The sequence below is a fragment of the Colletotrichum aenigma genome (genome assembly GCF_013390185.1).
Source record: "Colletotrichum aenigma strain Cg56 chromosome Unknown KSG_Cg56_contig08, whole genome shotgun sequence".
Taxonomy (NCBI): Eukaryota; Fungi; Ascomycota; class Sordariomycetes; order Glomerellales; family Glomerellaceae; genus Colletotrichum; species Colletotrichum aenigma.
The window spans coordinates 236704-249831 of record NW_023500914.1 but is presented as its reverse complement, the minus strand read 5'-3'; the positions used below and the strand labels follow the sequence as shown (position 1 = coordinate 249831).

The 13128-nt window shown below is 49.7% G+C and overlaps 5 protein-coding genes across 5 annotated transcripts; 3 read left to right on the top strand and 2 right to left on the bottom strand.

Annotated features, from left to right (window-relative positions):
* Window positions 1–491: 491 nt before the first annotated feature.
* Window positions 492–1217, top strand: maiA-0 (Maleate isomerase; the record flags this gene model as incomplete). The annotated part of the gene is made up of 1 exon (XM_037326862.1): window positions 492–1217. One exon carries the CDS (start codon window positions 492–494, stop codon window positions 1215–1217), a length of 726 nt encoding a protein of 241 aa, XP_037173970.1.
* A 234-nt stretch (window positions 1218–1451) lies between these two features.
* On the bottom strand, window positions 1452–1979 carry CGCA056_v011615 (uncharacterized protein; the record flags this gene model as incomplete). The annotated part of the gene is made up of 1 exon (XM_037326861.1): window positions 1452–1979. One exon carries the CDS (start codon window positions 1977–1979, stop codon window positions 1452–1454), a length of 528 nt encoding a protein of 175 aa, XP_037174194.1.
* A 2656-nt stretch (window positions 1980–4635) lies between these two features.
* Window positions 4636–6144, top strand: fsr3-0 (FAD-dependent monooxygenase fsr3; the record flags this gene model as incomplete). The annotated part of the gene is made up of 4 exons (XM_037326860.1): window positions 4636–4774; window positions 4843–5426; window positions 5481–5749; window positions 5820–6144. 4 exons carry the CDS (start codon window positions 4636–4638, stop codon window positions 6142–6144), a joined length of 1317 nt encoding a protein of 438 aa, XP_037174193.1.
* Window positions 6145–6533: 389 nt separating this feature from the next.
* CGCA056_v011613 (uncharacterized protein) lies at window positions 6534–7451 on the top strand (the record flags this gene model as incomplete). The annotated part of the gene is made up of 2 exons (XM_037326859.1): window positions 6534–6624; window positions 6682–7451. The coding sequence occupies 2 exons, from the start codon at window positions 6534–6536 to the stop codon at window positions 7449–7451; spliced, it is 861 nt and encodes a 286-aa protein (XP_037174590.1).
* A 699-nt stretch (window positions 7452–8150) lies between these two features.
* atnG-1 (ABC transporter atnG) lies at window positions 8151–12867 on the bottom strand (the record flags this gene model as incomplete). The annotated part of the gene is made up of 12 exons (XM_037326858.1): window positions 8151–8613; window positions 8670–9291; window positions 9345–9409; window positions 9462–9512; window positions 9565–9636; window positions 9693–9816; window positions 9879–10220; window positions 10279–10441; window positions 10493–11220; window positions 11274–11507; window positions 11565–12600; window positions 12649–12867. 12 exons carry the CDS (start codon window positions 12865–12867, stop codon window positions 8151–8153), a joined length of 4119 nt encoding a protein of 1372 aa, XP_037174192.1.
* Between the last annotated feature and the right edge of the window lie 261 nt (window positions 12868–13128).

Sequence of the window (13128 nt, the reverse complement as noted above, 5' to 3'; positions counted from 1 at the left end):
CAATGCTCATTCGGAAGGTGCCAATCGATCATTTTATCAAGATAAGCGGGATCGCCCACGTGCGGTTTACAGGTACAGCTTATGTGGTGTTCATCAGCGGCTCTTCATGCCAAGGAGTAATGTGCGGCGGGGATGAAATCAAGATCCACTCATAATTCCTCCTGGAGATAGGCTGGGTTCGGCTGATAAGAGTAACCCAGCGCGGGCGATAGGCCTCCTTCATCGGAGTCAAATCGGGAGTCGTATCAACGGATAGGATGGGGCCGACTCGGTCTTGATGCGGGGAGGATCGGCCAACTCAGCCGATGTCTTGAGTGGGTGACGGTGAGACTTCATCCGAACCACTGTTCATTTTTGCAACAAGGCCACGATTTTTTTCTTTCTCTTGAGCCCGTGGGGCTACACTCAATTCGAATCGAGCTACTCCAGAACAAATTATCATTTATTTCCTCCCAGCAGTAGGAGAGTTTCCACCGTCACCATTTACCATCATGCCTCGAAAGGTCCGCCTTGGGATTCTGACTCCCTCATCCAACACGAGTCTCGAACCACTCTCGCAGGCCATCATCTCATCTCTGCCAAATGTGTCGGTTCATTTCTCTCGGTTCCGAGTTCTCAAGATTAGCCTCGACAGAGATGGATTGAATCAATTTCAGAACGAGAACATTGTTGCGGCTGCACAACTCCTCGCCGATGCCGAAGTCGACGTCATCGGCTGGAGCGGAACATCGTCTGGTTGGCTAGGGTTTGAGGCAGACGAGAAGTTATGCGTCGATATTACAGCAGCCACAGGAATCCCAGCCACCACGTCTGTACTAGCATTGAACAAGGCGGCCCAGGAGTTTGGCGTCAAGGAACTCGGCCTCGTTACTCCTTACACGGATGATGTGCAAGAAGCCATTATTCGAATATACTCCACCATTGGTATCGATTGTGCTAAAGAAAGTCATTTGCGAATCTTCAAGAATTCTACTTTTGCGGCGGTGGATGAACCCACGCTGGACGGCATGGTTGGCGAGGTTGCGGGAAAGGGTGTCCAGGCGATTACGACCTTCTGCACGAATCTGAGGGCAGCCCAGCGCGTAGCGTACTGGGAAAAGGAGTATAATGTCCCTGTATTTGATACGGTGGCGACCGTCATTTGGGAGATGTTGAGGATGTGTGAGGTTGAAATGTCGCCTCTGCAGGGCTGGGGTATGTTGTTCACAAAGCCATGAGATCAACTGATGATCAACTACGAAGGCTTCTTTCGTATCTCATTTTGCTTGAACGATAATGTTTCTATATGCATCCTCGTGTTATGATTCGGTGTCGATGCACTCCACTCATTACATCTGAAGCACGTGAGACTTTCCGAATGGCATGAGGTCTGCCTTTCCGCCAAAATGTTAAGGTTGTGCCTGAACATACCTCCCAGATGCTATTTGGGACCGTCTCAAAGTCGCAGTAGCTTACTTATTTGATGCGGTGTGTGCGCGTGCCAACTCCAGCGCCTCCAATACCAACGCCTTCATATCTGAGGTGATTGGAATCTCGTCAAGATGGTCGCAGCTCGCCCAGATTCCGCAAGAATGTTCCTCTTTGTTGACTCGAAAGTTGTTCTCTGCGACTTTCACGACATAGCTCAATTGCACGGCACGACATCTGACAATTGTTCCTTGATCCGTCGGGCTCTTCTCCAGCTTCTCGGTGGTGTAAGTTATGCGAGATAGCGGCGATATGACCTCTACCACGGCCAATTGTGTCTCTTCAAAGACTTCGCGGATGATCGCATCATTAACAGTGCCATCTGTAGCATCAAACTTGCCTCCTGGGAGTTCGAAGACATCCGGGTAGTACTTCTCAGCTGGATTTCGCTTGAGAAGAAGTACAGTAGGCCCAGAGTCTCCCTGCTGAAGAATAGCAGCGCCAACAGTCACTTTATGAACCTCGGCAATGCGAAGTTGAACCTCCTCTCGGGACATTGAAAGAAATTCCATGACAAGATGGTGTTTTCTCGTTGGGATCGGTTGAGGTTTGTGAGCTCGTATCCAAGGTGGCAGAGTTGTTTGGAGAAAAGGCGAAAGGGGAGATAGATGAAGAAGAGGGCGTTTGCAAGGGCTAAACTACTTCCAATTTCTACCCTTGGAGACGCGGGGAAAAGCTTGCTACTGAACCAAAATTGCATTATGAGAATTTGTTCCCATTCTTTTCTATGAATTTGTGTATCACCACTCAAGGTAGGCGAGGTGTTTGTACTGAATGGACAGGACCTACCTTACTCTTCCTGCACGATCCATCTCCAGGGTCCGTGCGCGAGAGAGATACCTTGCGCGACAGCCAAATTACTGGGCGCGTACTATGATTGGCGGTCAAGCCACCAAGGACCCTACTTCTTCGTATTGCATCATCTCGATAGCATCGAAATTGAGCAAAATCTTAGACCCTCCACAGCCTTGACTAGTCACGCCGATTTAAGAACAATCAGCAAGCTGTCGTTTCCTCTACAGTCCGTTGCGTTGACAGCGTCCGCCCCCGACTTTGACCCGGAAGGAAAATTTTCCGCTAGCCTAAAACCCCCCTAAACCCCCCTAGACTTCACACCTTAATAACTCTATGCGTACGTAATGCGCGTAAATAAAAAGTAGATCATTATAACCGCCTAATTTAAGGCTATCGATTGATATATTTTTTATTCTCACGCATTATATACGCATAGAGTTATTAAGGTATGAAGTTTAGGGTGATTTAGGGGGTTTTCAAGTTAGCGGACACTAAACGCAACGCTGAAAAAAAAAACCGAAACCCCTTGTACGTAGCGTCCACAGTGTCCACCCCAAATGATTCTTGAACAAGCAGTCGAAAGGCAATGGCATCAAGTACAAATCAAGTGGGCATCAAGAGGTCGTTGGACATTACCGAACCGCCTATGTACCCGACACGTTCATTAAGTCAGATTGAGGCGTTATTCGCATCTTGATTGACAAGTATCTGATCTTTAACAGTTCCGATATGAACGCGATTCTTCGAGGTTAAGTCTAATACGGTCTTTCTCCGCAGGTGTTGTTTGAGTTAGCTTCAGAGCCTCGATACACCTGTAATAACCGCTTGAACAGAGCTGCAGTGTGTTGTAGGTGCTTATTGTCAAAAGCGCACAATGGCCATGGGTTAATGTAATGGTTAGCGGGTCACGGGCCTCGGCCTAGTGCGGGGGGCGGCGGTAAGAAGACCTTGCACACTTCGCCGTCTCTCTAGAGCCATCCGACATAACTCATGGAGTTGATTGGGATTAAGATGCAGTGCTGTTGTGCTTACACTGACTGTTAGCACGCTACCCACAATGGACGGAACCACAGATTTGGAAGGTTAGGTAGAAAACTGGGCGTTATGATTTCATCCAAAGACCACCGCAGAATAATTGACGGATGTGTTCATCCTGTGATTATGACTTCCTAACAGACCGGTTATTTTACAGAGTTCGGCCTAGCGTCATACACTCCTTGTCGGTGGAATCAAATCAGTTTCTAATCTGAATGATTGCAAACATCTCACACATGCGATTCACGCTTACGAGTCCTGCGAATAGAGAGGCAAATAAGCTACTTAGAATGAACCTACGGAGCTCGGTGCACAAATCGCGCCGCCCGACGCCGCCATCGCATCGACCCACGCGCTTGTTTCGACGGTAGCTCAAATAGGCAATTAGTCACCGAGTTTACTCAGTTGAAATTCTACGCTGTGCAATCCATAGCATGAGTTTCGGGATAGTACATGCCCACCAATGCTTCTTTCAGCAATACATTGTCACTCAAACGGAGGATGGGGGGTTACTCAGACAGTATAGTAATTCTTGATATGGACGTATTGAGCTTTGCCCTTGACTCCAAACCCTCATACTGGTAGAAGACTGTTATCAACCGTCCCCGTTCATTGAAGAAAGACTATTTCATATTGGCAGTGAGATCTATGCGTTTTCCGTCACTTCATGGGGTACCTGATAAGATTCTACTCTAGAAACTCATGCACCCTGCCATGCAAGGTTTGAGGTTGCGTACTTCTTGGAGGAGCTCGCGTTTATAGACGCGCGAGCTTACTCAGCGGCACGCCTTTGATGACAAAACGCGAGGGACACCGTCTTCCTACTAAACGCAAGGCTAGTACACGCACCAAGGGTTTGAGAAAACTACCAGGGGTTACGGGATCACTACTAGACCGAAAACCGGTTCATCCTCTAGGTTCACTGATCATGCTGCAAACATGATTGGGTTATTACAGATCGTTACGCTATCTACCCACTCCGAAAAGACGGGAACCAGCAGATCATTCGAGTCAGGAGTTGTAGAGTCTATCTCGCGAGATCTCGCGAGAGAGAGTGGGAACAAGTTCACCCCTTCTTGCCTCGTTGTTCGGCTCAATACAGAATTCATGAATCTCCGAAAGTCCGGACTTTGAAAACAGCTAGCGAGGCATGAAGCTGGTGCGCTCTTAAAGATGGCCTTCGCAGCACGGAGAGGACCTGCTGCTCTCTTTCAAAATCACCACATCTCGCGATCATTCATCTTTAGAGAGTGCTCATCGCAGACCATTTCCAGCCCAAATCTTCATCGATCATTCTTTATATTTCAAGTTTGCTGAAGCGAGCTGAAGTCCAACGCTATGGAACGCCTTCCTGACTCTGGTCTTTCGGTTTTGGTTGTGGGCGCTGGAATCGCCGGTTTGGCCTTTTCCATTGAAGCTCACCGTCAGGGCCATACTGTCAAGGTCTTAGAGAAACGTGCCAATCCGGGAGATTACGGTGAGTGAAGGGTGTTTGGTAACAAAGCAACATGGCTTGGTTTAGTTGGTTAACTTCTTCGTCGTCAGGCGAGATCTTCTTCATTCAGTCGCCCGGACTGCATACCCCGTCTAGATGGCCTGGGTTCATGGACAGACTGCACAAGGTTGCCATCTCGGCCGAGTTTCAGTTCTTTAAGTTTAGCGGCCAGAAGCTATTCGGAACCCAGCTTGGCTCCCGGGACGTTCCCACGGTATCGGTTAGCCGCAGGGAGTTTTACGAGCTACTCCTCAACTATGCAACCGAAATTGGCATTCCAATTGATAGGGGTCAAGAGGTTGACGAGTTCTTTGAAACAGAGGACCTGGGTGGCGTCATCCTCTCTGACGGACGCAAGCTCACCGCAGACATTGTCGTGGCGGCAGATGGTGTAGGCTCCAAGTCATGGAGTCTTGTGACTGGCACGAAGGAGAAGCCAATCAGTTCTGGCTATGCTCTGTACAGGACCAGTTATCCCGCAGAAAAGGCACTGGAAAGCCCTGCTCTTGCAGAATTCTTCAAAGACAAGAGAGACTGGACCTCTCTGCACATTGGTCCCGGGGCTCACTTTTTCATCGGGTTGTCGCCCACTGAATTCAGTTGGGGCTTGACGCATCGTGACGAAGATTCTGCTGTCGAGGATTGGAACCGTGTCGTGGATTCCAGAGGAGCGCTTCGATATGTCTAGGACTGGGCACCTATCGTCCACGAGGTCATCAAATCCACTCCCAACAATGAGGCCACTGACTGGAAGTTGCGCTTTCGGGACCCCCAGCCAAAGTGGGTCTCTGACGAGGGCCGAGTGGTGCAATGCGGTGATTCAGCACACTCTTTCCTGCCCTCATCCGGCTTTGGTGCCACAACCGCCCTTGAGGATGCCTTCTCTCTTGCAGCCTGCCTAAAGATGGGCGGCAAGGAGTCAGCTAACATCGCCACCAAGGTTCACAACCACCTCCGGTGAGTGAATCCCACATTATCCTACTGACAGTCTCTCCATCTGAGCCATTCTTCCTGACGATGAGTCTAGCTTTGAGAGAACAGCCTGTGCTCAGAAGATAGGCTTCAAATCGAGGGAGGCTTTCCATCGCGCCGACTGGAATGAGGCTGTCAAGAATCCCCGAAGCATTGCCAAATTCACGGGGGCATGGTTGTTGAAGCATGATCCCGAGGTCTATGCTTACGAAAACTACGAGGCTTGCGCAGCCCATCTGCTTCATGGAAAGGACTTCAAGAACTCGAACACGGTTCCCGGCTTTCCGTTCAAGCTTTGGACAGTTCAGGAGCTGTTGGAAAAAGCTGACAACGGGGAGTCAATTGATGATGATGAGGGTGACTGGTACTCCTTCATGTAGCACAGTTGGAACTGGGCTCGACCAAGCCGAGAGAGTAACTAGGGGATATTTCAAACAACGACGAATCAGAATCTACGCGCCAAAGCGTCACCGATCACACAACGTCCTACACGGATATGTCCTGACAATGCAACACTTCGCGCTTTGACACTGTTTATGTCTGTTTTTCATCTGTCCATGTACCTAGGTTGTTGTAACACCCCTACATGACACCGATCTAGGTGCTGGTCCCCGCTGCGGCACAGGGCCAGGCACCAGCCATACAAACCACCAGCGCCCAGAGCAGCATAGTTTAAAAAGCCCAGTCAAACCCACCAGCCCTGTCGTAAGGCATATTCCGATTTCTATTTCAGCAGCAGAGGCTCAAGAAACCATTTCGACCTGCCACTATGTACTCGACTCCCGAGGAGATTAATGCCGCCGTCGCGGCCTATAGATCCCACATCTCGAACCATAATCCTCGTGTTATCGAAGTTTACGGTGCGTTTGTTCGCAAAACATGCCCTGGAGTGAAACCTTTCTAACTGTGGCTACTAGTATCTCTGGTCGCCGACGCACATCTCAAAAAAGGGGATGACGAGGAGTATGATGAGGGTAACGAAGACATCAACGACCTGCGAATACAAAGCCTTTGGCCCATGTTTGACACACGGCTTGGGACTTTCGTCTCTACACCAGCTCAAATCCTCACCCGCTGGGACGAACTATGCTCCATCTACGATATGGACGGTACAGGCGGTGGTGTGCCTTCCGAAAAGGAGAAAGCTCATCTCGAGGACTACTTCCTAGTAATGGAAAAGGGCTTGAAGAGGTCGTGTCGGGAGCAGGTACGAGAGACAATTAACTTTCCAGAAGAGTTCCGCCTCCTGGCAAAACAAATCGGCGCCCTTACAGGGCCCGGCATGACGGAGCATAAGTCGCAGTACCAAGCTTCGTTTTGGACCTGGCCGTATATCCAGGTCACTACCGAGACTGAGAAGTATCTTCTTGACACAATAAAGAGTCCAGAGTGGCTGGAGGAGCACGTTGCCAGTTGTTGGGACTTTGCCGCGGGATGGGAATCGGGCGCTGGCTATGACTGTTGGTCCTACGTTGTCTACTGTCGGAGGGCTGCCGAGAATGACGAAGCCAGCGCTTCCACCGAGCCATGGGCCTGGAGGTACATGCTGAATGATCTCTACGGCCAAGAAGTTTTCGACACCATTCCAGATTTGTTGGCGTGGTACTGCCGTTATCGTGAGAGGTCATTGCCTGATGCGTCTAGCATGACGGGATATGAGATTCTGACTGGCAAAGTCCTCAGTTAAACTTGACCAAAAAAACATGAATCCTGTTCCTCAATTTTTGCTCCAGTTTTTAACCGTCTCGAAGCTGCTAGACAAGGCTGATAATAGGAAATTAATTAATAATGACGCGGCTGATTGATACTCTTGTATACAAAGTAGCAGTGATCAGGGACAGCTATCTTGCTGTTCAACATGAAAAGATTTCATGTTTTATAGTACAATACCTATGTTGTCCATAAGTACTAGATGATCTGCATTGACTGACTTTGCATCCATCTTCTAGTAAGCCACGGAAACAGCCACAACCTAAGCGCGCTAACTGAAGGTGTTAAATATCCAAGTCTCGTAATGACTTTATGTGCACATTGTGATAATTGAGTTGTAGGGTATTGGATCCGTCAATTATTTTCTATCATCATGTGGTTTCCTGATCATTACTTTTTCAATGAGAGCTCTGCGTCGATGTGAAAAACTTCTGGAACTCAGAATCCCTCATCAATAGGCTTCTCGGGGTATCCCATTCCAAAATCTCTCCCCTATTTAGAAGTAAGACTTTGTCATAGTTCTCAACAAATCGCAAGCGATGGATGACAGAGATGACTGTCTGCTCAGAGAACTCTCGATCAATGATACTTTGCATCATGGATTCGGTTTCCTGATCGACACTGGAAAATTGCGCATTAGTTTCTTGCATGCAAATGAGATGAGAAATGTAACACCCTACCTGCTTGTAGCTTCGTCAAGAACCAGTATCTGGCTGTTGGAAATGATAGCCCTAGCAAGCGCAAGAAGCTGTCTCTCGCCCACCGAGAAGCCATCCGCCTCCAATTCAGCGTCAAGACCGCCTGCCATGCCGATTCTACTTAGAAGCCCAACCTTATCGAGAGCAGTCTTGATTCCCTCGCTGCTTGCTCGTGAGTGAGGATCGAGATTGAAACGCACAGTTCCAGGCATGAAGAATGGCTCTTGTGGGATGACATTGACGTGCGAACGGACTGCAGACCTCTCCAGAGTGGAGAGATCAATGCCGTCTATGAAGATCCTACCATCCGTTACCTCGATCATTTGCAGCAACGAGAGAACAAGTGACGTTTTCCCGCTGCCTGATGACCCACATACGGCAATCCGCTGACCAGGGGAAATGTCAAGGGAGAGGCTCTTCAATGTCGCCGCGGCATTTGCACTACAGATTGTGTCAGTCATCAGCTGCACAGTCTTTTTAATCGAAGAGCGACTCACGTATATCCAGCAGTGACGTTCTCGAACTTAATAGCACCCTTCAGTGGCCATCCTGCTGGAGGTGCACCATTGCTGCCAAGCTCTCGTTCTTCAGATGGTGTCTCGTTTGCGAATTCTCTGATTCTCGACACCGCCCCGATAGAAGTTTCCAATGCTGTCCAGTTCTTGATAGTCACTGCAAGATCGGAGTTAAAACCCAGCACTAAAACCATTGCCACACCGACAGCTCCAGGGGTAAACTTGTCCGTTAGTGAAGTGGCCATCGCAACAACGATGAGGGCGAGGGCGCCGACAACCAAGTCCAGAACCAGCGCCAGCCACTGTTGGATGCAAGCAAGCATGTAGTGCGGCTTCTGTGAGCGGTTCAAAAGAGACGAGGCCTGAGCCTCGAAGTTGCTCTCCCATCCATATGCGCGTATGGTCGCTACACCTTTAAGAGTCTCGAGGAAGTGTGTGTACATGGGTGCCTTGGCTTCAATGTCGAGAAGTCGAACTTGGCGCGAGGTGCGGAGATAATAGCGCTGGACGAAAAAGAGGACTGCCACGAGAAGGGGGATGGAAGATGCGAGGTATTTTCCGAGGACGCAGAGAATTATGAGTTTTATGACGCATGCGCATGAGTCTAGTAAATGTCAGTATATCACCTGATGTTGTGCTGCGTTAAAATTGCTTTACTGGTGAAGAAATTGATAGCATTTGATGGCAAAGTCATGTCCACTAAGTTAAGGTCCTGGCTGAATCTATAAGGGCTGTTAGTAACATAGACTATGGAAGTAGAGACGTTCCACATACCTGTTGGTGATGGAACCAGTATCTGTTGACTGGAAAAAGCTAAGTGGTGCCCTGCAGGCTTGTCAGTGTGAGATTGCATGCGAGCTCTCCCTATCATGTATACTTTAGACTTGTCTGAAGGAGATCTGCATGTAGACCTGTCGCGGTGTTGTTGATGATGCGGATAAACATCACCCTATCAAGCTTAGTTGTGATTCTATGGTTGGGATGATTCTTGATCAAATGGCTTACCAGCATTCCAAAATAAGCGCGAACATGTTGGTCAGAAACAACAAAGCATAGACCCCTAGGTACATGCCAAGGTCTTGGTTCGGCTCCTCTCCGTTGGCTTCAACCCACCATTGGAACCAGATTGCTGGAACACAGATTCAGTGAGCAAGCCTGTTATACTTTCAAACCGCGTTGGAGCGGACGTACTTGTAAATCCGGCGCAAAAAGACTCGGTGATTGTAGAAGCCAGAAAAAGGCCAAAAGCGACCCATCCTCCTTGCTCAAAGTAGTACTTGTAGACTAGCCACGACCCATTTTGCCGCAGCCGATCGGCTTCATTGTTGTCAGAGACAACGACGTTGCCTTCTTTTTCCACGTTTGGAGATGGCACGGTGTCTTGTTCGGAAATGGAGTCTGCCGAGTCATCTGCTGGCACTGAGGTCGCGACTACGTCTGCTGATGTGGCGAGAACCTTTTCGTATGGGCCTTGGCTGAGGATTCCGCCATTCTCAAGGACAATGACTTCATCAGCAAATCGTAGAAGGTGGCCTGGTCGTCAAGATTCAGCGAGCGCTCAACATGTTGCGGATGAGCTGCGACTGCTTACGTGTGTGAGTTGCGAGAATGACAGAGATACCGTTCTGCCGGAAGTGTCCATCTTGACCAAATAGACGAGTCGATATCCGACCAACGGTCCTAGAGTCAAGGCCGCTGAACGTGTCGTCTAGAATCACCACTAGATGTCTAGAGTAGATAGCCCGAGCTAAGGTCTGCCATGGGGATTAGCAAGATTCTCTCAAATGAAAAACGTACAAACCTACCACTCGCTGCTTTTGCCCTCCGCTCAACCCAACGCCATTACTTCCAATATTGTATGCGTCTTCCTCCGGCATGTTCCTAACATCGTCCGCGAGAGAACACAGCCACAGCACACGCTCAAACCATTTAGCGTCAAATTCCAACCCGCCAGTGATGTTGTGCCTGATTGTGTTATTCAATATCCACGGGTTCTGCGAGCAGTACGCAATGCTCAGTACAGGAGCTGTACGGGAGCCGCTACGAAGAGTCGTCTCGCTCAAGATACTTTCAAGTAGGCAAGATTTTCCGCAGCCTACCGGCCCAACAACCATGGTGATGCCTCTTTTGATACGCAAGCTTAGATGACTCAAAACAACGTCGGTCTCAGAGGACCATGAAATAGTTGCATCCTGGAAAGAGGTGATGATATCCTCTGGGCCTTGGACAGTAGTCTGCGTGGTAAGTTCAACGTCGCTGTTACCAGGCGCGCCAGCTTCAGAGTAGGATGGCCCCTTTTCCGGCGCCCAGGAGGTTTTGAGACAGAAGACCTCGATTCTCGTGAAGCAAGCGATCCCCTGCACGATGTTGGGAACATACTGACAAAATCTCAGCAATGGGTCAGTCAGGAGGTTGATGAGAGACAGTGCGGTAAAAGCATTGGTGGAAGTCAGAGTCTGGTCTTTGGTGATCAAGGCGATGATGCTGTATATGACGAACGTAGCGAATGGTGCGAATTCGTTGGGCAGGTTCGCTTAAAGCGGGAGTCAGCAAGCATTCAGGAAAGCCTTTAAATGTATGTCTTACAAACGAGGACTTGCCATAGCAAAAGTTTTCGAAACTTCTCGGAACCGCTGAGCTCGATGCGTCGTAATTGGAGAATGACGCTAGACAAGACTTCGGGTAAACCAAGCATCTTGATGGCCTTCATGTCGCCAAGCACCGTGGCCGTGACCGCAACTCTCTTCTGCAGCCGCTCAATCCAGACGGTCTGGGCCCTCCCGATAGTCTTCGAAATAGGGACCACTCCCACAACGCAAACTAATAAGAAGGCTCGTTAGAAGTCAGAAGCAGCCGTTGCCTGATAGCGAGGCTTACATATTGAGATCACGACCGGTACGATGGAAGCAATCTGGATCTGTTGTTGCAGCAAGAACACCGCTATCCCGACCTCAACAACCGAGGCCCAGATTTCGTGAAACATGGCAAAAGTAGTCACAACCCTCTCAACGTCGGTGCCCATCAGTGTGACCGCGGCGCTATCCTTCAACTCGTCTGCTTTAAGCGACACAGTCTTGCGGAAGACGATGTCGATCAAGCCTGCGCGGATCATCGTGGTGAAGCGGTACTGCTGCCGAGAATAAGCTGCGCGCGATACGGCAAGCCCGATGTAGGTGAGTACATACGCGCCGACGAGCGCTCGGCCGTACTTTTCGGACTGTGGGGTTTTGGGGGTTTGCATGAAAGTCACTGTAGCTGTGATTAGGAAGGGCTGACAGAAGGTGAACGCCGTGAGGAATAGTCGGGTGACGACCCCGAGGAAGATGGTCCCGCGGTAAGCACGGCAGCTCGCGCGTAGCAAGGCGTGATGTTTCTGGCCTTTGCGAGCTGCCCAAGACAGCTCCAATGCCCGACCTGCCGTCTCACCGGTGAGATCTGCGTCGACTTCGGGCATGTCATGGATGTGGATCACTCGAGAGTAACCTAGACGGAAAAACGGCAGGAGCCAGGTGAAGAAGCTGCGACCCCAGAAGCCGGTCTCTTCCTCTTTAGTGAGCGATTGGTACGTTGTCTGTAGGAACTTCTTCTTGCCAATTGATTCCAGAGGTACCACGAGCGCCGTGAGAACGAAGATGGCCGTCCATAGTGCCTTCGCCGTGCTGGCCGAAGGTATGAGCCAGAGCGTCCGAAGGCGAGGGAGAGCGAGAATCGTTGAGGCCGAGAAGTAGAGAATCAAGAGATCGGATGGGCGTGTTGAGCGCTGGTCTTCGAGGATCGAGTGCAGTGATGCCGCGAGGACGGCAACGAAGGTCAAGATGCCCGAGGCGAGGGAGAGCGTTGTGTTGATCGATGGTGTCTTGGTCTGGACGATGAGGAAGGCTAGGTGAAATGCACCGAGCGCAGCCAAGAGCCCCTGCCGCTGTGTAAGTGAGTTTTCGTTGATGTTTGAGGGGTCTCATACCAATTTCAACAAGGCGATTTTGTAAGTTGTCAATTTTACTGGAGTTCGCACGATCGAGAAAAGTCGAATAGGTATCAGTAGCAGGAATATCGCTGCAGGAAGAACGTGGAAGATTTCATCTTCAAAAAGGAGTGTGAAATCGAAAGGGCGACATTCAAAGTCAATGCGTGGACCGAATTGGTTGTCACTGCCCAACGGACAAGTGGTACGATTAGCCATAACTCTGCAACGGCAAGTATCACGGCTTTTTCATGAGTTGATTTCCATTCGGAGAAAGACTATGCAAACATTAGACTCATATACATATCACCCAACTCAAAAGGACTTTTGCACCGGCTCGCGTGGTACGCGCGCTCACGGAGGCAGTCGTCAGTGGTAAATGCACTTGGCCGTGTATGGCACGTCAACATGATTGGAGATGGCGAGATGATTGGGGGATCCCTGAGGTGATCATCCCAAAACGCCTTAGTAGAGTAAGCG